Raw genomic sequence first — 13458 nt, 5'->3', positions numbered from 1 at the left:
GCAGTAAGACAGCAAAATGTATAAATAATGATCACTTATAAAGTGTTATTCAGGCTTGTACTGATTCAAGACAAGTGTTTGCAAGGTTCAGCCCCTGGACTGATCTGGATTCCAGCCTGGAAACTGAAAACTCCTAAACTAGCCTTAATTTGCCATGCCTGGTTTCCAGCGCTCAGCTGTCAGGATTTCTGCGTGGCACCCATGCCAGCAGTCTCTGAGCGATGCCGATATCTTCGTGCTTATCCCACTTTCATTTTTTACTTATAGATCTTTATCTATAGTTGATGCTTGTCTGTTGAATAAGAGTCTGCTCAGTATACATGGAAACTGAGAGCTCTGGGTAGCTCCTCTAACCTGGGGAACGCCTCTCAGTGCTCGTGCTTGGAATATTGCAATGTGCTGGGGAGCTGTTCAGAGCCAGGCAGGTGAGTGCACCGGCTGGCCTGGCAGGTCTCTTCTATTTCTGCAGTCTGGCCCCTCATTAATCATATATTTCACTTCACCCTTTTCAACTTCCCAGGTACAGGGGGCCATCTTAGATGTGATAGCTTTAAAATAAACCTCGGAAACGAGCTTTCTTTAGGAATAAAAAATTCTGCAAGTCAAATGCTGTTTGGTGTTTTCAGAGGAATTAGATGAGTTTATGAAAGGTATTGGGTGATTATGCCCTGATAGCAAATGCAGTATGACTTGGTGGCTTGGATATTGCATCTGTTCATATTTCCTAATTTCCTTTCACTCCCCAACCCAAAAAGACAAGATCTGAGATTTTTCTGTTTGTTCTTTGTGACTCGGAGCACAAAGGAGCAGGCTGCACTGCGTTTTCCAGCAAAGGCAGGCATCGTGGTTTGTAGTATCTGTACAGAATGGCAAGAATAATTTGTATTTCATGCTGTATGCTTATGGGGTCTTCTCCCTATTTATAAGAGAAATACAAGAGAGAATGTGTGGACAGATAGGTCTGGAGGCAGAAAATGTGCCATTTCTAGGCTTGTGCAGTTTGTTTTTCTGAACAATATCATTATTATAGCCATTTCTGCAAAACTCCGAGAATAATTTGAAGAGATTGTGATTTAAAAATTACATGATTCTTGTCTTTATCATCCACTTCAAAAGGAGCTCCAACAATTTGGTTTGCTGCTCCTTCCTCGAAGCTGGCAATAACACAATCACAAAATAGAAATGCTCCTATGCCTCCCCCCACTCTCTTCCTCAAAATAGGTGTTTGGACCTTTCATTGCTGCTGCATTTTAAACTTCATCTCTAACTAGTGGCCTCATTCAAGTATGTAACTGAGAGGCAGAGTGTTTCTGAGGCTTTCAGGTTGCCATGTGAAGTTTTAACAAGCTAAAATGTTGACTTTCAGCATTTGGAAGATTGTCACTTTTGTTAGGTCATTACTGGAAATTATTTAAATAACGTGATGTGGTTATCCAGATCTCTTAGCATCTCTTTGGGATGTCTTGCATGTTGGTAAAATTCTCTCCAAATAAGTTCATGTCCGTCTTGCTTCTTAGCAGAAAAAGAACCATTTTGTGCATCATTTTTACCACACTTTTCATTAGCGAGCTGTTAACTCTGGTGTGGATCAGCCTCTCAGGGCTGTTTCTGAGCCACACGGAATGAGACGCAAAGCTCTGGGAAGCTCATTACCACCAGGTGCAGGCAAATGTGAGGGAGCTGAGGAAACCACAGCAGTAATTGTGAAGGGCTGGAAGGTCTCCTCTTTGAGGAGAGATCAAATGAGCTAAATGTGTCGGTCATCTTAGCAGTCGATAGAAGTAGACCTCCACAAGATGGGCAACTGAAAGACTAGGACTGTCCACATAACAAATTAGCACACGTCCAGAGAAGGTGAATTTGGGTATCACTGTTCTGGCCTCAAAACAGTGGAACGTGCAAATAAACTGGAAGGCAGCTTATTTAAAATGTGTGACACGTTACCTTTTCCATGGTTTGCCCACTGAACTCATTGCTATAAAATTTCTTCAAAGCCAGAAGATTCCCAGGACTGAAAATAGCTAAGACAGCTGTTGGATGAAAAGGACAGCCAGTGGTACCTTAGATTAGAAGAAATTTCAGAGAAGGTAGGGGTGAGGAAGTGCTGGGGAAGTTAATTATGTGTGTAGGCGTTTGCAGGCTTGAGGTCTCTCCTGTGCATTAGTGCATAAGTTAATCCACGACGGTGGGGACTGAGCCAAGCTGCCTGCTCAGCCTGTTTTTTGGATGTGCCTCACCTCGCTGCCCCTTTCCAACTCTGGACTAGGCCCACCCTGTTTTGGCTGAGCCTTTTTCCTCAATCAGACCTCAGCCTGAACATTTTTGGAAACGCAGCATTGGTCATGGCGCTGTCCCTGGGGAGATGGGAAATCCTTTCCACACTTGACGGATGTCCCACCTGGCTTAATTCCACCACGTCAGGAACTAGAGGCCACCTGTCTCTACCCACCTGTCCTGGTTTTGGCTGGGAGTGTGAAAACTGGTGGGGTACATTGACCCTGGAGCGCACAGAGGGACAGCACGCTTCCATGGGCTCAGTTACAGTGTCTGTGAGTGACTGCTCTGTTGTGCTGTTGTGAACAGCTAACCGGCTCAGTACTTGCTGCAGAGCGGGATATGTGTCAGTTTGAAGATGCTGATTCCTCATCAGCTGATTCCCTCTGTTTGGCGTGGCTTTTCTCAAAATGCACCGGGTCCCTTTGGGATGAGATTGGTGCTGTGGAAACTATTATTATCATGTTGTATTTATTCGGAGAGGATGTGCAGCAGTTGTCAGACAGCACTATGTACTTAATTGGGAATTCAACTTCCAGCTGGTAGATTGAGACTGAAAGGCAGAGCTGTGGGATAGAGACGGGCAGACACAAAATGCTGAGGCTCCTAATCTTTTATAATATGTTTGTTTAATACAAAGTGGTCTGCTGAGATTGTTTTGCAGTGGAGAATAATAATTGTGTGCTGACTAATGGGAGAGAGCAAGCTGTTAAAGAGCATCAATTAACCATACAGGAGGAGGTTATTGAGTATTTTCACAAGTGTTCAGGATGTGAAGAGTAAAGAATATTACTTGAAGGTAACCCTTAGAGAATTTTTAGCTACTGAAATCTACAAATTGCAACAAGAGTATTTGTGGACATACATATGGTTGCAGAGCTTACCAGGAAGAACAGTGCAAAAAAGAACTCAAGCTAGCTTTCCAACTCCAGATTGTGCTGATAAAAAATAAATAGTGCTTTGCTAACCTTGTTCTCTTATATCCATTATTTTGAAAATTTCCCCTGTTAAATTTATCTAATGTTGTCCCAGGGAATATTGGCTCTCTTTACAGAAGATAACATGTGCAGTACCCTTCTGATACTCGGATGTCAGAATTTGTTGTACTTCTGGTTCCCTGACTGCCTAACTGAAGGGCTGTTGTCCTTGTCCTTACAGCTGCTCCTGCTTCAGTATAGTAATTCCTGTTCCTGCTATTGCTATGAGTTAGAACTCAATACACTTAGTGCTGAGAGGAGCATGCTCTTCCGTCATGTGCCTTGCACAATGGATAATAAAATTCTCCAATTTTGGCCAGTGGAGAGTATGAAAACCTATGTTTCATTAGGAATCCTTTTATACAGACCTACTAGTATTCTGCCTGAGTTTAATGCAAAAAATAAATAACATTTTGTGGGCTCTGTTTGCTGAGTGATTTTGTTCTTTGTAAGTAACAGGAAATTTTTCCCATCCTGGATTCCAGTGTTAAATCCACTTTGTGCAAACATCGTTTTCCATTTATTCATTGGCAGTGGGGAGACCAGATAACATTGAATTTATTTTTTCGGTTTTGTTTCTTCTAAAGCAGTGTTAGAGAATTGGACCTCAGATACTCTTTTAGCGAACAGCAAGAGATGTCCTGGGATTCCTTGAGGATTATGATAAAGAGGGACCCTTGGTTCCTGGACAAGGGCAAAGATTGACTTCTCTCAGCTTCAACTCTCTATTCAAATGCCTTAATCAACAGAGGTCTCCTTTAACAGACGGTTCTGCTTCAATAAAGCCTTTAACGTGTTAGGAAAAATTCAGATAAATTTACTCCTTTTCTGATTTGATTGATTTTTCTTAATCTTTTTTGAGCGGGGGGAGGGGAGAATAACGCATCAAAAGACTATGGGGAGGATTAATTACTTGGCTGCAAAACTCATGAAGATATTCTGATGAAAGATGTGGAATAAGTGAGTGAAGCCCTGGTGAAGTTGGTGTCAGTGGGGAAATTTAACTGTGACTGCAGCCCTCGTGCCTGCAGCGTTTTGCACTGTAAGAGAACATAGTCTGCTCCCCTGTACGTCACAAGCGTCTAAATTTGTTTCAGTAGTGAAACCCTCCCTACTGATCTATGGAAAAAATCATTTTGTCTGCAGTTATGGCAGCTGGTTTGACCCTGAGCAGTTGTAGCAGATTTAAAACCCCAAGGAGCTGTTCCGCTTCACCTGTGGCCAGGGAACGGAGGGGTTGCAGAGCAGCTTCAAGGCTGGAAGGGGGTATCGTTAGCACTGAGCTTGACCTGAGCTTTGGCCAAAGGATTCATCCCTGGAGCAGCAATGAAGCATTTCATGGTTCATTATCCTCACAGTAGGAAACAATGTGTTATTCTGAAGCTGAATATCTAACGTAAATTTTCATCCATTTGATCTTATGGCTTTGTCAGTACCAAAATGTCTCTCACCACTTTCTTTTCCACTTTCTTTTAGGATCTAAAGCAAATTATATATCTGTCTCCATGAATGGAATAGTTTGAGCTCTTGAAGTTTCATACTATAAGGCCTGTTTTGTGGGCTGTGAGTCATTAGGTGACCTGTCTTTGAATCCTAGTCTGTTTCCCTGTGGTTTTTTTGAAGCATGAACTCCAGAGCTGCACACAAGTTCCAGGAGAGCTCTGGGACTTGTGCAGGTTGCAGAGGCAGCATCACTTTTCTGAAACTTTGCTGCTTTTTGGCTGAGCTGATTTGGCAGCTTGTTGCCATAGCAGAAACAGAAAATGCCATTGGACCAAGAACCATTTCCCTGAAGGCCTTTGCACAGGGTACCTCTTCTTATGGATGTTTCCCCACTGACAACTACATTTTGAGATGAGTCATTGAATTCATGTTTAATCCACTAGTAAAACTGGCAAGGCAATTACCATCTTGCAAGTTCTTCAAATCAAATTGTTAGAGAACATTAAATCAAATGCTTTGGAGAAATCCCAGTATATACAGTTGCTTTTATCATCCAGACTGTGATTTTGTCACAAGAAAAACTTTGTTTTATTGGGCCTATCTTCAGTGAAAGTGTGCTGCCTGGTATTCATTTTGGTCTTAGCCTCTACTTTTTTGTCTCTGCCCCATTATTTTCCTTTTCCTATTTTTTACCCCATAATGAGAAGTGAGAATTAAGGGATTTCTAGATTACAGTTGTCATCCCTACTTTTTAGCATTGCCAAGTACAGAAAGCATTTGCAAACTGAATTAATACTGTTTGTCATGAGGCAATTAATCTGTTATGACAACGTGGTGGCTTAAAGCACAGCGGTGATGAAGGCCACTGTGCTGGGTCTCCCTTTTTGCTCTGTGTGTTTTGCTCTGAAGTCAAACCACCCACTCCTCGGTAAGAGGGAAGCGTGCAGAGCCCTTGTGTATTAGTCATCAGTGGAGGGGCTGGTAGACTGTGAATCTGCAAACAAATTGCTACAGGCAGCTTTTTGGTCACTGAGGCTGCTACCTGATAGAAAGCATGTGTAGCGTAAGTCAGTTTTCACTGCCACGCACTTAGGTTTGCACTCACAGTTGGCTCTCTTCTCTTTGGTACATGCTAGTCCAAACATGACATTTTATGTTGTTTCCTGGCGGGAGGATTTTTTCACAGAAATCTACCATACTCTTTTTTTCCCTTTTTTTTTCTTTCTTCTCTCTACAGGTGAAAACAAGAGAGGAAGAACTACAGAAGGAGTGGTTCTCTGTCACTGCTAGAAAGATACAGGAAAGTGTTGAACTAAAACTGCTAGATCTTGCATACCTTTGTGCTCCAAAAAAAAAAAAAAAGCATGGTTCGTGCAGACTGGTGTTCAGAAGCAAACATCCTGCCAGCAAAATGGGCTTTGGTAGGTCTGTATCCAAGGACCCTGTTTCAGCCGTCAGCGCTACAGACGTGATCAGAGAACTGCAGATGAGAGAGGCCAGCCTGGAGAGAGAGCTGAAGCAGCTGCAGGAAGAGTGCAGGCAGAGGCTAGATGAAATTGCAGAAGGGTTGGATGGAGTGATTTGTATCTCCCCTTGAAGAGATAAAGCTGGACTGAGAAGAGCAAAGGAATAGACTGACTTGATCAGAACATATTGTGCAGCTTGGCATGGGGGAGTGCGAGGTGAGGAACCAAACGTAATTTCTAATTTTTAAGCCTGGGAATCATAACTTGTTATGGCTTTGTGACTTGCACTGGGGCCGTAACCCTGGTGGTTCTCTCTGCAGCCCCTTTATTGCTAACCTTGCTAATTAAATTCTGCAGCAGGCCTTGGTGGGAGTGTGTGTAAATCTCCCTTTTATCTTTCGGATTTCCAGTTCTTCTGCCAAGCACTGGGCTCTTTTACAGTGCTCAGCTGCTAGGCACGGCATACTTTGAGGCTGCGCATTGAAGTACTAATTGCATTCAATATTTTCCAGCAAATGGAAGAGTTCATTAGTCAGAAAAGTCCAGGTATTGGAGAACATGCAAAGTACCAAGGCTGAGAGAGATTGGAAATGTTCAAGAAAGTGTGCTGTTTTAATTCAGCTAGTTTGCATATTTGTGGCAGCTATAATGCAGTCACCATAAGGAAAAACAAATGCCTAATAATAAATAAAGCAGCACACTGATTTCATTTACTGGTGTGATGCACTTGAAGTAATTGGGTTCTCAAAAAGAACAAGCTAGAAACCCATTCCGCCGAGTTATGAGTCACAATAAGGTAACTTATGGATCTGCTATAGGAAATGTCTGTAAAATAGAAATATGACCTTAACTTCCAAGCTTGAGGAGTCTCCACGCTCTGTCTCTGGAGGCTTCTTCCCCTGGAACATGCAAATGTCTCTCACTTGGCATTCATTTCCTACCCTTTTCTGTTTTGCTTTCACCAAGGAATATTTTTATATTCTAGTTGTACACTTTCAGGAATAAATAAATTTAAAAAGACCAGTTTGCTTTTCATTTGTGAATTGCTATGAGCAATGGGCTTTCCTCAATCTGGATTTCTGTCTACTACCCCAGCTCGGTGGTGTTGCTGATTACCAGCCACTCTTGGCTCACTCAGCAGCCAAACGTGAGGAACGTTTATGGACCTCTTTCCAGGCATCAGTATGATTGCTGCTGTGCAGGGAGACCCTGTGCAGGTGGGAGTGGGTGGACAAGGCTCAGGTCTCCTGGTTTCTGCTGCACCAAGTAAACTTCAGATGCTTCCAGACCCTGCTCATCTGCACCACCGGTATTGGTTCTCATGCAGTTTTTGCAGAAGTGAGTGGTAATGCAAACGTCAGCAGAGAGCCACATGGGGAGGGCTGGTTTGCCCTGGTTTCACCCTGTTGAACGCAGCATTGCCAGTAAGGCAGGAGTATGCAAGCTCAGTTTAATACGGGCCAAGTTTCAGACAGCCTTTCCTCTGCGTAGACCCGGTGGCTTCTCCAAGGACCAAGCTTGAGCAAGGCTGGTGGAAAGTGCAATTCTCAGCCAGAGACCTCAACTCCACTCAGCCCTACGCAGATGGGACAGCCCCCTGGTGTGGGGTGTTTGTGTGTGTTGACCGAGGCTGTCAGTCACAACCAGTGTGCCTGCTGTCAGCGGGCACCGCGGGTGACAAACATAGTCCTGGAGCAGAAAACCCCAGTCGGCTAGTGAGATCCATCTCTGGGGCAGGTGGCACCAGGCTGCTGCTCCTGAAAGAATAGCCCTGGCCTTAAAAAGCCATTCCACATCGCTCTGCATTTCAAACCATCTCAGTAAGTGCAGGGTACCAAGCACTGAACTGTTTCAAGCTGGTGCAACTTTGGGAGGGTGTCGGCTCCAGGGCTGCTGAAATTCAGCGCACAAGAGGACTTACTCGGACACGGGTTGCACAGAAAATTATTCATGAATGGGAAACAGTATATCCTAGAACTAACAAGAGTGGCATACCAGTCTGTCTGTCTCTCTCAGCATTTTATATCCTTCTTCAGCTTTTATACAATGGAATTTTCATACTGCATTGCATTTAGGTTTAAAACGGATCAAAAGATCCTTTGTTCTCCTGGGATTTTGAGCAGAGAAGAGTGGGCAAATATTCTTGAGCGCGGTGAGAGCACTCAGATTCAAGTGCAGCTCTAGCTCATGCCTTGCTGTGGCTTGTCGGGGTTGGCTTAATGCTGAGTGCCACGATGTATTATGCTGCGGTCCACTTAAACTGACACTAGTCACTCATGGGATGACTTATTTCCTAGCATCGAATATTTGTCACCCTGCAGCACTTAGTGCAGTGTGCTTCAGTGTTCATCCAAGGATCCTGTTTCAGCAGAGACCACAACTGGCAGCACCTTTCCCCTGCTTGACCCTGAAGAATTAATTTTTCTCTCTGGTGAAATGTGAAAGTGATGGCCCTCAGTGTGTCTGTATATATGTGTGTGTGTGAAGTATAAAAGTGCTTACAGTGAATTGCAGACAGCTGCATTTACCGCACGGCACAAATCACTGTACTGAGGTGGCTGTACTATGAATGGGAAGCTGTCAGGAGAGCCAGTGGGTTGGAGCTGGAGCTCCTTGTCCTGGCGTGTACATCGAGAGGGGCTACAGCTGAAAGCAGCTTAAAAGATCGCCTTTCCAGCCGTGGTGCTGTGCTGGCGTTGTGCACTTCAGACACCTCATGTGAAGACCACAGGTAAGCGTAGTTTTTATTTTGTGGCACCAGTTTCCCACTGCCTTTTGTTTCGGGTACCAATTAGCAGTTTAAACCAGAGCAGATATTCTGCAGCCTCCGTTGAAGGTGAGCAGGGCATTTTGAGCTGGCAGTGTTTTTAAAACCAGTACCTCTTCTCAGCACCAGCACAGAGAGCACAAAGCAGGAGGTATTTTAAGGGCTTGATGCTCTCACACACCAAATTTTGGAAGGTGGTTTTCCTGTGAAGGCTGCCTTTCAAAAATCACAGCACCTCCACAGGGGATGGACACAAAGGGACTGAGCTGTGGTCATGCCTCAGTGACTGGTCACAGCTTTTGATTGCTTTTGAGGCATACTGATGCATCTGAAATACAGATGCTTTCTGGTCCTTGTGAGCTTGGCAAGACGTCAGCTGTCTCTCCAGTACTGCTGGGAGACGCTGTATGATCAACACCACTTAAAAGCTTAAGAAAACTATCCCTGGATTAACACCAGCTGCAATGAGGGCAGGAGAGTGAACTGGGGGACCGCAGTCACACTTAATGGGATATAACCTAGGAACAAATAGATGTTTGTCACCTCATACCATTACTGTGGCATTTGAAGTGTTTTCCTTTCCTTGTTTAGGCTGACTTCTCTCACCCACCGTCATAGCCCACTGGTTTTAAAGGCTGCAACGACCTTGTTGGTCACCGGGCTTGGCCCCGTGTCAGCAGTCGAAGATGCTGTAGAAGGGGGAATGGCTGCTCTGGGAGACGCATTGCAGCCAGCAACCAAGTGACTGGTTGGTCTCTGGCAGATGCTGCTACAGGCAGAAGATGACTCAAGCTGTACATTTTCATCCATGGGCTCAAGCATGCTCGGTAAATGTTAAGTATTACTTCACAGAAGTTGGAGAGTGTTGTAAAGAACCCGCTACAGACTGAAAAGCAAAGATACAAGCTGTTAAGCGGTTTGTCCTTTGCCATATCACCACGCTGGTTGTACATTTCCTTGTGAAAGCAGGAATCTGCCCTAAAATTGTTCATGGAGTTGAACAGAGAAGGGTGGTTATCAGCTGGAGAAGCTGGGAGAGACTGCGTCACACGTTGTGTGCAACGGTTTGCTAAACTCAAGTGGTGGGGGAAGGCTGGTGGTGATGCTGCCCTAACATCTGGAATAGGCAGCAGGGTTTGTTCTGGGTTTTTCTTTTTAAGAGGCTACAACAGCAGTTCTCCCTGTTGGTGCATCCTAAAGGGAGTTAGTTTGCTTTGGGTTTGGATCCATGGTTTCTAAGTGATCTCAGGAAGACAGGGGAATATTAGAGATGATGGCACATGCTGGAAGAGCAGGAAACCAGAGTTAAATCAGCACCTGCCAGAGATGCTGCACATGGTGGCAGGGGATACTTGACAAGTGTCAGGCAGTAAAGAGCTGTTCCAGACATTCACTTGGTGATGGCTTACAGCAAAGCCTGTCTGTGGGAAGCCCCCATAGCAGCTAACCCTCCTCGCAGGGCTAGGAGTGCATGGCCTTTTGCTTCATGCTCTGGTAATACTTCACTGAAGACAGGCTGAGTTACAGCTGCAGTGTTTAAACCACACTCTCTCTGGTGATGGATTGCTTCCAAGCATAGCCTTAAGAGAAGCTTTTACAGGACTTCTGCATGTGTAGTTTCTGGTAGGCCAGCATGGAGGTGTTTATAGAAGAGGACAGTTTAACCAGTTTCTCTAATGTAACTGGTGCTTGCTTTCCAAACATCTTGCTAGGAAAATGGAATTGGCCATAAATACTAAATTGGCTGATTACTCTGCCTCGCACTGTGTAGCTAGAAATATTCCTCCCCAAATAACTGAGCATCAATCAGCTTGCAGTCAAAACAGGAGGTTTACTTTGCAAAAGGCAAGCGAGGCATCTGCAGTCATTGCTCCTGACAACATTGCGCCTGCTGGTAAATAAGGGCTGCAACCTATGTTTAAAAATAAGAGCTGCTGGGAGTAGTGATTTCCAGCCTAGAGTGTTTTGGGTTCCCTATGGGATTCTTCCACCAGCTCCTGCAGGAGGATGAGCTGGTAGCAGTTGGTGTGAGCGGGTGCGTGTGTGGCAGCGTGGTGCGTGTGTGGCAGCGTGGTGCATGCTCAGCGGGAGTGAACATATGCCTGATGGTCGAGCTCCCTCTCCTCTGACCATCAGCTACTTGGAGCGAGCACCTCAGGTCTTTCACCTTCACCCTTCGCCTCCCGGAGCCAACAGCTTGCGTGAAGCAGTCTGCCGGTACTGCTGCTCCTCTACTGACAGCCCAAGCCCTCGTGGCCGGTGTCCTGCAGCCTCCAGGCTGGGAAGCTTCTCGTCTTCACTGCCCCTCTGTCCCAGCCCAGTGTCCCAGCCGCTGGGCCATGGCCAGAGTCCTCTCCCTATCCTGAAGGGGTTTTGTTCCCCAGCTGCTCTGAAATGGGTGACAAGGAAAACAGAGGTGTGCAGCCCACAGGGACTGTGCAAGCATCCAGTCTCATGTAGCACAAGCTGCAAGCCCGGGCTGGCAGTGCCTGTTCCATTCCCAGCTTCTGGGTCCGATGGGCTTTGTGCATACAAACAACTCTGCCAGTCTTGCACCATTATCCCCAGCGACAAGGCAGCCGTGCCCCGCTAAGCCAAGGAGCTGTAGCAGTCAGGTACCTTCATTGTTAACTTGCCACCTTATTTCCCAGCATGAATCTTAGGGTCTGCATCCAGTCCTTCTGGTTTGCTTTCTTCTGCAGGGCTGGAGAGCCCTTTACTCACCAAGAAATACTCCTCGTGCAGGTCCATCTACACACCCAACATGAATAAAGGGAGTGCAAGCACTTTGCAAGCCTGTAAGCAAGCCAGGTTACCCAGAATTTGACCTTTCCTTGCCTCTTGGGCTCTCATTTATTTCACCCTTTTAAAGTGGGAGGCAGAGGGCTGACTCTCTTCCATCCTGGAGGACCCCTGGGTAGATGGCTGTGCCTCGGGCAGCCCCCAGCAGCTGGGGAAAGCAACCCCCTGTGGCTCCCGGGGGCTGAAACAGGCAGCAGGGAGGGAGGGCAAAGGCACGGCCCCAACAGCCAGGCTTGTCTGGGTGGGCAGCCGGGCTGGGAGGGAGCGGTGCTCTCTTGGTGGCTCATGCTTTGGTTTAGCATTAAGTACAGCTAAGAAATGTTTGTGTTAGCTTTCTAGTGTGGCTGACTGCCTCAAAGACAAGCAAACAAGGAATTCGCTAGGGTAGCTGTCAAAGCAGGCTCTCAGCCCCCACTAATGCTCTCCTTCTCCCACCTGACCTTATTAACGCAGCCTGGTTGTTTTGCAAGATGCCTCCCTTGCCTTGCAGCAGCCCACGGCCGCGCTGGAGGAGCGGAGCTGTGAAACCTCTGGAAGGACTGAACAGCCCAGTGGAGCATGACCGGAGCGCCAGGAGGGAGCGGGATGCGGGGGCTGAGCTGGCGCAGCAGGACCGTGCCTGCCCTTGGGCTTGTCTTGCAGGAGCCACCAAATGTGCTTTGTGTTACAAATCCAAATCCAAATCCAAGGTAAAAAGCTCCTATTTGCTGCTATACCGACTGTTCAGCTGGCAAAATTTTCCCCAGCACTTGGGGGACAAGTAAAGGGTTTTGCTTAATCATGCCTGCCTTTTGTCTTTCACATGGCATTTGCAGCTTCCCTGGGCTGTCTGCTGACGGGCGCAGGGGCTGCGCTAACAGCCAGGTCCCAAGAGGATGCAGGGCATGAGGGGTCTGGCCGTGGAAAGGGGGCAGGCAGATTGTTTCTCGGGATGCTTTTACGTGAAGGCTCCCTGTTGAACTGGGTTGGCCATGGAGCATAGCAGGGGAGCTGGTGGGTCCCCCAGCCCCCCGTTCTCCTGCTGCTGCGGCCGCCTTGCATCCCTTGCCAGGGAGGGATGAAAGGCAGGTAAAAGCCTGTGCGTTTTCTGTAAGCACAAAAATTTCTGCCTCTTGCACTGGCCCAGCCCCATCACTCAACAGCATCAGGCCCCTGTAATGACCTGTCTTCTCCAGGTTGCACTATTAATGCCGTAAAATGCCCGCTCCTGCTGCGGGCTCAGCAGGGAGCTGGAGGAAGGCTTAGGCTGATGGTGAGCTCTGAAGCACAGTTCATCCAGTGTTTGGCACGAGACAGTTTGTGACTCCTGGAACAGGATTAGCCCCTGATCTGTGCTGGGAGGAGAGGGTCCTGGGTGGGGTGTGGGAAGAGCTTGGATGTGTGAGGTGTGGACGAGCCGTGAGCCAGGGGAAGTTCACTTTGTGCGAATGCTTCACAGTCCTGAGACATGGTATTAATTCATTCTGGTGCTTTAAGTAAATGAGCTTTCTAATTAGCTTTTTTTAAAGGATTTTTTCTTGCTTATACTGATTAATATTAAAAATGCTAATATGTATTTCATAATGCTAACCACCTGCGAGGAGACCACACTATCACCCTTGATTAACGCCAGCTTAAATGGTGCTGACATAGCGTCTTCTCTCTTTACAAACCCCTTTTAAAAATGCAAGTACACTGTAAAGCCCACAGCCAAGGGTCAGGGCTGCCGGCGGGGCTGCTCACTTCCCCG

General features: G+C 46.5%; 1 protein-coding gene across 1 annotated transcript in view; it reads left to right on the top strand.

The window, feature by feature from the left end:
* Positions 1–7117, top strand: part of LOC103914081 (chromosome unknown open reading frame, human C14orf80) — a gene marked incomplete at its 5' end in the record, with an annotated part of 77330 nt that extends 70213 nt beyond the window's left edge. Inside the window, one exon of the mRNA XM_009320689.1 lies at positions 5932–7117. Coding sequence (XP_009318964.1) covers positions 5932–6291 — 360 coding nt within the window. The remainder of the gene's footprint in view (positions 1–5931) is intronic.
* Between the last annotated feature and the right edge of the window lie 6341 nt (positions 7118–13458).

The sequence above is a fragment of the Pygoscelis adeliae genome, unplaced genomic scaffold, assembly GCF_000699105.1.
Source record: "Pygoscelis adeliae isolate BGI_AS28 unplaced genomic scaffold, ASM69910v1 Scaffold402, whole genome shotgun sequence".
Lineage (NCBI taxonomy): Eukaryota > Metazoa > Chordata > Aves > Sphenisciformes > Spheniscidae > Pygoscelis > Pygoscelis adeliae.
Note: the sequence above shows the minus strand (reverse complement) of the source record. Positions and strands in the feature narration are given on the sequence as shown.